Source organism: Populus euphratica, unplaced genomic scaffold (genome assembly GCF_000495115.2).
Source record: "Populus euphratica unplaced genomic scaffold, PopEup_1.0 scaffold195.1, whole genome shotgun sequence".
Classification (NCBI taxonomy): domain Eukaryota; kingdom Viridiplantae; phylum Streptophyta; class Magnoliopsida; order Malpighiales; family Salicaceae; genus Populus; species Populus euphratica.
This window is the reverse complement of record NW_011500076.1, coordinates 24,499-37,268: the sequence shown is the minus strand read 5'-3', so window position 1 is coordinate 37,268 and position 12,770 is coordinate 24,499. Positions and strand designations below refer to the sequence as shown.

At 29.9% G+C, this 12,770-nt stretch overlaps 1 protein-coding gene across 2 annotated transcripts; it reads left to right on the top strand.

The window, feature by feature from the left end:
* Window positions 1–10,303: 10,303 nt before the first annotated feature.
* On the top strand, window positions 10,304–12,770 carry LOC105108622 (40S ribosomal protein Sa-2-like). 2 transcript variants are annotated; one of them, XM_011002998.1, is made up of 5 exons: window positions 10,304–10,577; window positions 11,243–11,505; window positions 11,643–11,840; window positions 12,061–12,271; window positions 12,447–12,770. In XM_011002998.1, exons 1-5 carry the CDS (start codon window positions 10,427–10,429, stop codon window positions 12,533–12,535), a joined length of 912 nt encoding a protein of 303 aa, XP_011001300.1. In that variant the 5' UTR covers window positions 10,304–10,426; the 3' UTR covers window positions 12,536–12,770. The 2 variants fall into 2 exon arrangements, with proteins under 2 accessions (XP_011001300.1, XP_011001299.1); XM_011002997.1 differs by having other exon boundaries at window positions 12,444–12,770.

Here is a 12,770-nt window from a genome sequence, read left to right as displayed (position 1 = left end):
TCACACGTGAAAGCGATGGATATCTCACATTTATTCTACCCATTTTTTGTTATATGTTTTCTACCAATAGCATGTTTCGGATTGTACAATTCGTACTGATGAGTGATTTTTAAAATAATTTATTGTTTAAAAATATATTAAAATATTATTTTTAATATTTAATATTTATCCATTAAAATTATAAAAAACACTAATAAAATTTAATTTAATATTTTTAAAATAAAAATTATTTTAAAACATGTATAAAAATAAAACTTAAACCACTCTCAAGCACCCCTATTAATTAAATAACATTACCTTTAACCCATAATTATTAAATCTAAAATAGTCAAGTAGGTAAACCAGATTAACCTAATAATTAAATAAATCTGAATTTATTAAAAAGCCATAGGTGCAATGACCGGTTAAATTTGATAGACCTAACAAATCAACTTATAATCCGGGCAAATTTAAAAAAGACATGTTATTTTTTTTTAATATGATTTTTCTTTTATAACTTTTCTTTAATATTTTTTTAGTTGGTTATTAACACTTTTTAAAATTCACTATATAACTATTAGAAAAATATTTTATTTTTTTAATATAAAATTTAAAACCTTTTAATATATATATTCTATGTTTTCAAAAAAAAAATATATATTTTTTAATGTGGGATTTGAAACCCATTAATATATATACTATAATGTTTCCAAGAAAAATTTTATTTTTTTCAATGTGAGATTTGAAGCGCTTTTTAATATATATAATCTATATTCACAAAAAAAAAAATATTTTTTAAATGTGGAATAAGAAAAATTTTAGTTTAAATACTTCAATTTTAAAGCATAATATAATATCTTTTTAATGTAGGATAATTTTTTTGAAATATTGTTTTAAATTTTATTATTTACAACATGTATAACTTATATTTATATGAATTTTTTTTTAATTTCTTTATATGAAATATTAAATTTTTTAATATTTTTTTAAAATTTTCCCGATTAATCCGAGTTGACCTGTATTGATCTATAAAACCTAAAACTCGATCTTTTAACTAGGTTAATTCCCATCCAGATTTAATAACTATACTTTGATGTATATCAATGATTAAATTAATAAATTTAATGATCTATTGATTCAGCCTTATCTCAAGGAGGTCTTATATAAAATTGGTTAGGAATTAGTTTGGTCATCTATTTTCAATCTCGTCAATTAATTTGGTCAAACTTTGTTAACTTAAAAGGTTCAATATGCAACCTCATCCAAGCTAGTCTAGAATTAATTTGAACAAATCTTGTTATTTTAACAGGTAAATTCATAACCTTATCAAAACCTACAGGCTCAGTTTAATTTTTTTTTAATAATATTTTTTTAATTTTTTTTAAATAATATTTTTGTAAATTAATTTAAGTTAATTTAATATAACATGTTTAATCCATGATCTAAATCTTAAACAAGATAATAGGCTAAGTCAGTTCTTATATCTATGGATTTAGCTTCTTTTTTTTACATCCTTGTACTTAGGTATAAATTTCATATAACAAATCTAAAAACAATGTAAATTTATTTTTTATTACCATGATTTAAGATTTTATTGAAATCTTGACAAAGTCTTTACTATATCAAAAGATCTCATGTATTAGCTAAACCTGTTATACTTTAATAAATAATCAATTAATATTTTAATTATTATCCAATCTTTTTGAACTCATCACATTATAGATTATCTCATCACATTATTTATATTTTGTATTATGTATTTAACTTAACTACTACATGAATTAAACTAAGACTCATCTACAAAATATTTGGAATATAACAACATATAATTTAAACCAAGTAACATTTAACTAATATGTTCAAAATTAAAAAAAAAACATTATCAAAGAAAAAATCTACATTAGGTAATTATAAATTTAACTAATATTTAAGTCCAACATCTCATAAAATTCCTAGCATAATAATAATTACATTAAAATAATTACATATATGTTACCATCCAAAAAATATACAAAATATGTAACATCAGTTATGCTTTTATAAAATACAAAACCCAAGAGGTTTCATAATCCACTAATCCTCACAAAACTGCAAGGATCCTGAAATCATTTTATACCATCATTAATTAATTAATATAATATAATTTTTTTTAATACAACTTAATGAATTTAATGAGTAATTAAAATATACCATTCCTTCATCTTTGGTTATCGATACCAAAAATATAATGATATATTTTTTAATTAAAATCCTTAAAAATCAATTACCAATTAATCATCTCATGATTAATTCATCATAAATTATATTCTTTTCAAATATTAATTTATTCAAATTATTCATCATTTTTAATTTCTTCAATTGATTGAATGCTTCCTTTAAGATAGGGAGTCTGTTTTATTTTCAATTAACTATAATTTTCTTTTCAAATCAACAATCAACCCTTCATCACATTACTACAAGTATTATGCAAGTAGAATTCATTCTAATTTCATCAATTTCTTAAAAAAATTAAATTTTTAAAACATTAAAATTCATATTTATTATATAAAAATATAATTAATCATTTAAACCACCACCCAGATGTTTGGTTATTATAATTTCAACATAATTTTTAAGAATAATACAAATTCATCAAACATCCCTTTTGACTCTTAATGACCAACACTTAAGCTTTATTAACCATTCAAATTTTTTGATTCAATTTAACAAATTTATCTAGTTATTTAATTATTCATAACAATAATTAACAACTAATTTTAATTTTCCTCAAATCTCATCTTGAGAACTCTAATTCAAATATTATTAATTTTGCATCAAATCATTAAATATTTATTTAAATTAATATGAAAAGGTTTCAAACGCCTTACCCGGTTGCTAAACATATTTTGAAAGTCGATCCATCAAGATTTTTGTTAGTGTGCACATTCTTGTCCGTGTCTGTTTCTCGTTTGCCGACCACTTCCTTCTTCACAGGCAACAGAGAGTTTGATGACTATGGAGTCTACAAAACTTGTTCACTTGATTGGCGAGCTGGAAATTTAGAGCTGCATTGAGCCCACAGTGGTTGACTTTGTACCAAAAAACAAGACAATCTATGACCCTCCTTGAAAGGAAGAAAGAAAATACACTGAATCATATAAATATGTCTCCTAATCGGAAAACGCATTCACTCTCTGTCCCCTCCTCTCTTCATCGCCGGAGATCGATGGAAATGAAATGGTCATTCATCTTTGTTCTTGTTCCGCTTTACATGATGGCTTGTCTTGAATTTGATTATTTTGAAAAATAATATAAATTATATTTATTATTTTAAGTTATTAAATTAAAATAGTTTTTAAACATGATATTAAAGTTTTAATAATTAAATAATTACAAATTTGAATCTTAATATTTTTATTTATTTAATAAAATTAAATATAAAATAATATAAATTTATATAAGTATCAAGTTAGAAAATAATATAATAACAATACTAAGCCTTCAACATGTTTTGGTACTATTATTTTTAATATTAATTATTTAGGTGATAGTCGAGTAGTAAGAATTTAAAATTAAAAAATTTATTTTTTCTGTAATTTCAAATTAGAATCTTATAGTTATTTATATAATGACCATTAAAGATTTACATAATCATTAGTTACTATCACTTGGAGAGCAACCAGCTGTCTGGTTCCAATACCATGCATCAACTATTGATTTTCAACAATATGTCTCTAATTCAATTGCAAGATCTTGAAAGCTTGTCAATGTTCAACAATCCATTCAGAGTATGGAACTTCACTGTGCTTAAGCTGTTAGTCCTTGGCATTAATACTATGTCAGGTACTTGTTCTCCTACCATTTGTGTTTTTTTTTCCCTTTTCCTGTGTCGCTAGAATTTGTTAGTTTTAATCGGAATTAAAGGGCAATTGAGAGTGTAACCACATTTATTTTTTAAAGTTTTTTTACTTTGAAAATTATTAAAATAATATTTTTTTATTTTTTAAAATTTATTTTTGATATTAGTTCAAAACAATCTAAAAATATTAAAAAAATATTAATTTAATTTTTATAAAAAAAAGATTAAAACTCACTACTCCTTACTATTTTCTCTAGGATTTCTTCTAGAAATACAGTCAATATTTTTAAAGATACGTTTCCAAAAACAAAAAAACAAAAAAAAAAAAACTTGATGCAATTGCAATCAAGCTGCTGCGCAAACCCCCTCCATGCCACTAGTTATGTCTAGTACTATGTGATTTCAAGTTAGAACCTTATAATTATTTACATGCTGAGCATTAAAGATTTACATAATCATTAGCCAGAACATTTACCTGGTAAACTAGGGCAGTTATCACGTTTGAGAATACTTTTGTGCAAAGACAACAAGTTCACAGGAATGGTGCCTTCTAGATTGGGCGGTATTTACACAATGGAGTTACTATCACTTGGAAAACAACCAGCTGTCTGGTTCCAATACCATGCATCAACTATTGATTTTCAACAATATGTCTCTAATTCAATTGCAAGATCTTGAAAGCTTGTCAATGTTCAACAATCCATTCAGAGTATGGAACTTCACTGTGCTTAAGCTGTTAGTCCTTGGCATTAATACTATGTCAGGTACTTGTTCTCCTACCATTTGTGTTTTTTTTTCCCTTTTCCTGTGTCGCTAGAATTTGTTAGTTTTAATCGGAATTAAAGGGCAATTGAGAGTGTAACCACATTTATTTTTTAAAGTATTTTTATTTTGAAAATTATTGAAATAATATTTTTTTATTTTTTAAAATTTATTTTTGATATCAGTTAAAAACAATCTAAAAATATTAAAAAATATTAATTTAATTTTTTTAATTTTTATAAATAACAGATTAAAACTCAGTACTCCTTACTACTTTCTCTAGGATTTCTTCTAGAAATACAGTCAATATTTTTAAAGATACTTTTCCAAAAAAAAAAAAAAAACAACTTGATGTAATTGCAATCAAGCTGCTGCCCAAACCCACTCCATGCCACTAGTTATGTCTAGTACTATAAGAGATTTAGACAAGAATTTTGACTTCTTTTTTTTGCAGCTGTCTACAAATGGGGCTCTGAATTTGGAGTGTGGACACAGAATGTGTTCATGTTGGACACAAAGGTTAGCTATTTCGTTGAGAGGCCTCAAGGGCAACCACAAATGAGCTCAACTTGGAATATTTGCAATCAGTAACCAAAAACTTTTAATCTGTGATACCTCGCTTAGATACAACATGTTAGATAATCATTTTATTTGGTAGCAAATAGCTAGTGTAATTAAATTCTCAAGTTCATCGAATTAAAATAATAATCGGTGGTTTACAAGTCCTCATATAGGCTTGTAAAAGGCCTTAATAAGATAGGAAAAACCAGAATCTTAAAACAAAAAAGAAAAGATTGCTAAAAGTTATAAAATTTACAAAATTAGAGAAAAATAATAAAGCTCAATCAAGCATAGTTTTCAAGCCTAATTCGAGCGAAGCTAGTCTCATATAATTGGACCCAAGAATTTTCTATAAAAACTCGAGTCCAGTCCAAAGATTGAATGGAAAGTAATAGCATTTTTCGTTACCATGCTGATCTGACATGAAGAAACTTCTTTTCAAACCCGTTTTTATCCCATTAGTCCACAAAAACATACACTAGATTATCTCTGTAGTCTGTTTGCGGCATGTTGTTTCTATTCAGATGTGGCAAATTTCTATATAATGACTCAAAACCCTCGATTTTTGCTAGTCCGACGACATCACATTTATTGAATTTATCAATCTATATCATGATATACCCATCATGATATATTCAATATTGGTACGTACTGAGTTCCATAGTACATGCTTGTTAATATGTGGTTTAATGATTTTGTCGATGAAATTCCAGCGGCTTCAAGGACTGGAAATATTTTCCATGGCTGCTAGTGGCCTAAAAGGGAGAATTCCATCTGCCATATTCAAGAAGGAATTGATTTATCATAGAATAACTTATCACGCAATTTGCCAGAGGATAAGGGCTACAATCTGCCAAACCTCACAGAACTTTATCTTTCCAAGAATCGATTGCAAGGTCCATTCCCACTTAGTTTAGGCATGTGCAGGAAACTTGAAACCATATACTTAAATCACAGGAAGTATCCCTTCAGAAATCGGCAGCGTGACAGTGCTTCAGACGTTGCCTTGGCGCCACAAATTGATAGGTGTGGCGTTCTGTTTAGCTCCTGACATTTCTGTGAATTACCTGTTTGAAACACGATTTTTCAATGCCATATGCAGCTATGCACGTATCTTCTGTAAAATGTTTATCTTAATGGTCTTAAGATGTTGTGTTTATATGTCGATACATAATATTCCCAAGGACCCAGACAGTCTTCATAGTCCGGAGGTTGGACCATGGAGGCTAATAGATAGTGTGTTGGTTATTGTAGTAGATTTTATGATTATAGTTTGAATAAAATTATTTTATAAAAATTATTTTTGATTTATGGTAATTTAATATTTATATATATTTGGTTAAAATTGAGGTCGAATAAAAAAATAATTTAATGTGTTTGGTTAAAAATATTTTTTAAATTAAGGTTATAAAATAACTAATATATATTTACAATATTTAAATAAAATTTGAGTTTGAGTTTTTTTTAACTCTGCTCAGTATATTTATGTCCTATTGGCTAGCAGATCAAGCAGCTGAACATAATAAATAACTGCTTCACCTGCTCGCAAATCTCCTCTCCCCTCCATTAACCCCCCCATAACTCTACTTCATGCCAGAAAATTGCAACTCTCGCCCCTTCTCATGGCTTATGAAATCTCGCTTCCCAAACCTGCAAGACCCCAGCTCCAACCCTCTATTTCCAAACCCAATCACCAGAGTCTCCACCACCACTTTCTCTTCTCTTCCAGATGATCTTCTCTTAGATGCCTCTCTAGAGTCCCTTCCTCTTCCCACCCTTCCATTTCCCACGTTTGCCATCGTTGGCCTCTCCTCCTCCACTCTCCTTCCTTCCTCTGCCTCGTCCGTCTCAACCACTCCATCTATCTGCCCCCCTTGTCACCTCCCTTCGCCTCCGAAATGACAATAATGCCAATACCAATGACCCTTTGTGGAAAGTTGCTTCGTGTCTTCCTTTACTAGAGTGGCATAAGTAAATAGTGGAGAGACCACAAGAGAAGGGGAGAAGTAGCTCTTCAACAAACCTGTGATTGCAATGTAATTTTTCATGAGTCCCACAAACAATAAATTAAGTTTAACATTAACCAAACACATTGAAACTACGGTTTGTTTTAAACACAAAAGCTGCCATATAAACAAATACCCTCTAACAGATCAGATCGTATTCCACCTGGAATTTTCAACATCTAAGCTAAAACTGTACAGCATCATTTCGAGTGCAATTTCTTTTTCCAGAACTTAAAATTATATGGCTTGAACACATCCCTCTGGAGCAACATGGTAGTTAGAATTACATGACTGAGATAGTGTATTATATGCATTGGATGGGGAATTCCGGAAGAAATAGGAGAACTTCAATACCTGGAGGAGCTAGGTCTCTTACCGAACAACCTAACTGGTGACATTCCATCGAGTATTTTCAACAGCTCATCAATTGGAATCACTGGTCTTGTTAGCAATCAACTTTCAGGCAATCTTCCACAAAGTTTCGGCAGGTGGCTTCAAGATGTTTATATGGGATCAAGTAATCTGAGGGTAACATTTCCAAGTTCCATCTCCAATGTCTCAAAACTCACTGTTCTAGAACTCATTTAACAGTTTTTGTACCGATGAATCTTTGTTGCCTCCAATTCCTCCAAAAGCTAGTCTTCAGAGAAATTGTTTGACAAGCGAACCTTCAAAAAATCTTGGCTTTCTTGATTCTTTGACGAATTGTAGAAATTTGATACTGCTGTGGATTGGCAATAATCCGTTAGATGGTTTTCTTCCAGCATCTATAGGAAATCTCTAAAACTCTTTTCTAAATTTTTGGGCAAATGATTTCGTACTCAAGGGCAGGATCCCTCAAGGAATCGAGCAGCTTCAGAGACTTAGAGCTAAGCAACAACATTACTGGTTCGATTCCTTCAACAGCTGGAAGACTACAGAATCTCCAAAGATTTTATGTTATGAACAATAGTCTAAACGGTTCTAATCCAAATGAGTTTAGTAATTTAAGGAGCACATGTGTCATAGCTCTCAGTAAGAATGGGCTATCTGGGTCCATAGCACCATGCTTGGGGGGGTCTTTCCACTCCAAGAGGCCTGTTTCTGGACATCCTATCACCATTGGAGTCCTGCAGAATTTACTCAATCTCTCCCTATCTCACAACAAGCTGCAAGGACAGATTCCAGTAGTATTCGGCGAGTTGAAAGGCTTGGAATACTTGGATTTATCCACAACAACTCGTCTGCTATGATCCCAACATCTATGAAAGGACTTCTGCATCTCGAGTACTTATCTCGAGTACTTAATTTATCTTCCAATCAACTACAAGGAAGAATCCCAAATGGAGGAACTTCACAGAACATGAAGGACTGAGTCAATATCTGGGTCCATACCGCCATGCTTGGGTGCTAAAGAACACTACTCGAACAAATTTATTTATTGAAATTTCATATTTAGAACATATTTAAAACATCCAATTCGGTCTACGACCCGATTAAAAGCTCATATTGCAAGTTGAATACAAGTCAGTTGTTGATTGGACGAGAGTGCTGAGGGTTTTAATGAAATGATATTATTTTGAATAAGAAAATCTTGAAAATAAATAAATTAAAACAACAACGTTGTTTTGGATATAAATAAAAATCAATCGATGATCGAGTCTTGTCCAAGTTACTAGTCGACTTATTTGGATATTCAAGCTACTTTCTGAATGATTTAAATACATCACCTGAGCAAAAATATGAATCGGTAAATTATCAGTTCAACCTTTCATCTTTCAAAATATTTTTACATGTGCACGCATTTATTGTTTATAGATTAATTTAAAAAAAAATATAAAAAAATTAAAATCTTTTAAAAGTATTTAATATTATTATTAAAACCAGCTTGACAGTTCAAATTTGAAATCTTTATAGGCAGTTTATTAACTTGCTTGAATTTAAAATTAAATTATATAATAATTGTTTTGATATAACTCGATTAATTTGATCAATATCATATAAATATAATGTATTATATTAATAAAAAAACTTGAGGATAATTAAGAAAGAAAACATGAAATTGTCAAAATAAAAAAAATTCTCGAATCAATACCTTATTTAGTTCATTCAAAAAACATATTGAGTGATTATACAAAAAAAACAAAATTGAGGATGAAATTAAAACTTTACTTGTTTCATGAAAAATAGGTTTTTAAAAATTAATTTTTAAATTTTTTTATGTTTATTTATTATTAATAAAGTGAGTTAAAATAAAATAATTTATTGTTAAAGAAAAATTTAGCTTGACTTTTTAGAAAGTGTTTTCTTTTTATTTTATGCGAAATATATTTTTTAAAAGTTATAAAAATTTAAAAATATCATATTATTTAATTATTATATCAAATTTGATCTTCAATATTTTGATTATTATTTATTTTATTTTAAATTTTTTATTGATTTTTTATTTTATCCTTAAGAATTTGATTTTTATATTAAGTTTGGTTTACATTCTTTTTTTATCATTTTTTTAATTGAATTTTTTTAATTATCAGATCTGGTCCTTAATTATTATTTATTTTATTTTAAGTAATTTATAAAATTGATTTTTTTATTTTATCAACTTTTAAATTTTTTATTTACCTAACTTGGTTTCTATTCTTTTGAATGATATTTATTTTATTTAAAATAATTTATGTAATTTTTTTAATTTATTATTTTTTAATTTTTTATTTATCAAATCTGATCATCATTTTTTATTATTTATTTTATTTTAAATAATTTATAAAATTTTATTTATTTTATTTGAAATAATTTATAAAATTATTTTTTTCAATTCCATTCATTTTAATTTTTTTATCTATTAAATTTAATCATTATTCTTTTAATAAACTTGATAAAAAATGTTAATAAATTATTTTTCAATTTATTTTTTAAAATATAGCTAAACACCAACAAATACGTTTTTTATGATACTTTAAATATATATATAAAAAATTAAAAATAAATCAGTTTTTATAAAAATATATTTTTTTAAAAATACCTTGTAAAGTGGCTAAAAAAATGAAATTGAATTGAAAAAAAAAAAAACGCACCTCAGTGAAGCAGGCAGTCGCTCTGGACCAATCTTCAAAAGGGTAACCCAGTAATTAACCAAAAAAATATTACATCTAGGGTTTCTTCTTTTACTCTTCTTTATCATCGTCTTGTTTATAAGCAAAGTCTAACACCTTCTTTGTAACAACGCCAACGGCTTGATTTTTTCTCTCTTGCTGCACAAAATCCAAGCTTCTGCGGGTTAGTTTCTCCAGAGGACGAAATCATGGCGACGAACACGGCACCACCAGCACTACCACGGGAGCTGTCGCAGAAAGAAGCCGACATTCAAATGATGTTGGCTGCTGAAGTCCACCTCGGCACCAAGAACTGTAATTTCCAAATGGAACGTTACGTTTTCAAGCGCCGCAACGACGGTTAGTTACTTATAACGACAAAACACGAAGTTAAACACCGTTTCCTTGTTAGTGAAATGATTAGTTTTGAGTTTTGTGTGCAGTTAGTGTCTGAAAGAACAAGGTTTTTTGGGCTCTATTTTAGTTTTTTCTAGATGGGATTTTGTCAAGTGATGAATTGGCTCCGTTTTCCATGTTTGGTTTCTGTTTTTTTTGCCTTAATGTTTTCTGCTTTTCTTGGTGTTTTTGGATGAGAAATGTAGGAATATGTTTTTTGAACAAGGTATGTAATCTTGCAGAAAATCTTTTTCCGGAATCAGCTTGTAGAAGAATTTCAGCCATTGGATTTCTTGGACTCGATCCAAACTTCCAGTGGATGAGTGTTTTTGGAAAGTGATTTTGTGCAGTATGTTTGATTAGGTTTACTCATTGAATTTTGGTTAGTTGTTAATCAGGATTACTTAGATTATTGAATTTGGTTATATTGAATCTTAATCTTAATTTAGATAATTTAACTTAAAAAGAGTGTGTTTTTTATATTAAGTATTTCTTTTTGCTTTTAAACCATATATGTGCTTGTAGAGATGCTGTTCTTGGTTGCTTTTGAAATATTATTCTGTTAAATTAGATATGATAGGATGTGCTTTGATTCTGTGTTTTGAGTTGCTTTGTAATTATTGTTACAGGAATTTACATCATCAACCTTGGGAAGACATGGGATAAACTTCTATTGGCTGCCAGGGTTATTGTTGCCATTGAAAACCCACAAGACATTATTGTTCAGTCAGCTAGGCCCTATGGTCAGAGAGCTGTTTTGAAGTTTGCTCAATGCACTGGTGCTAATGCTATTGCTGGAAGGCATACTCCTGGTACATTTACAAATCAGCTCCAAACTTCCTTCTGTGAGCCTCGTCTTCTCGTCCTTACCGACCCAAGGACTGACCACCAGGTGAATTGTTGTTGGCAATTATTGATGTCTCTCATTGAAGAGGGCAGCTTTCTATAGCGTTTTCTGATTTTCTCGTGGTTTGTTTTCCTTGTCTTGCTTCTAACCATTGTTTTTTTTTTTTTTTTTATATATTGCAGCCAATCAAAGAAGCAGCCTTGGGAAATATCCCAACCATTGCTTTCTGTGACACTGACTCACCAATGCGTTATGTGGATATTGGTATTCCAGCCAATAACAAGGGGAAGCACAGCATTGGGTGTCTATTTTGGCTTTTGGCAAGGATGGTTCTCCAAATGCGTGGCACCATTCGTCCAGGGCACAAGTGGGACATGATGGTGAGTTCTGTATGACATTTTCTTGTTTGAAATTCCAATAAGACATAAATTCTCCTCTCCAATATGCACACTCATGTTCTCTTTGCTAAAAAAGGAAACCTTGACTGACATCTTGTTCTTAATGTTTTATACATCAGGTCCTTGTCAACATAAATTATCATGCGATTTTATATCTTATCTTCTAGTTTTCTGATGTCCATCTATTTTTCCTATTTGGCAGGTTGATTTATTTTTCTACAGGGAGCCTGAGGAAACAAAACCACAGGAGGAGGAAGATGTGGTTGCTCCAGTTGACTATGCACTTACTGGAGCTGACTATATGGGTGGTGCCACTGATGGCTGGTCTAATCCTGTTGCTGATGGTGGATGGACCAATGAAGCAATACCGATTCCTGATGCACCTGCTACAACAAGCTTGACACCAGACCAAGGTATGGAATTTGTGTTTTGTTGATTAATTTGCGTGCCAGTGATTCAGGTGAAGGCACTTTGTGTTAGTCTGCGGACTGTACCACTTGCTTTCTCACATTCTACGTTTGTTATTTCAACATTGTTTTCTTGAGTTGTCCTGTTCCATGCTTGAATTGTTTATTTCCTCGGCAGCAGGTGGATTGGATGATTGGGGTGCTGCTGCTGCTCCTGCTCCTGCTCCCCTACCTCAACCTGTAGTGGATGATGGTGGTAGTTGGTCGTGAGGCCTGCTACAGTTTTTACTTTGACCATGTATTGCATATTTGGCATAATCTTCAGTGAGTCTTATAAAGAATATCATCATTTGTTGGGAACTGAACTTGTTTTTTGTTTTGTTTTTCCATCCTTTCTGGGAATAGCTTAGATCAAGACAATAGTTTAAATACTTTGATGGTGTTGATATCTCGAATGATTGCTACATTTGTTATTTTTTTGATTGGCACTTGAGCAACTTCCAAA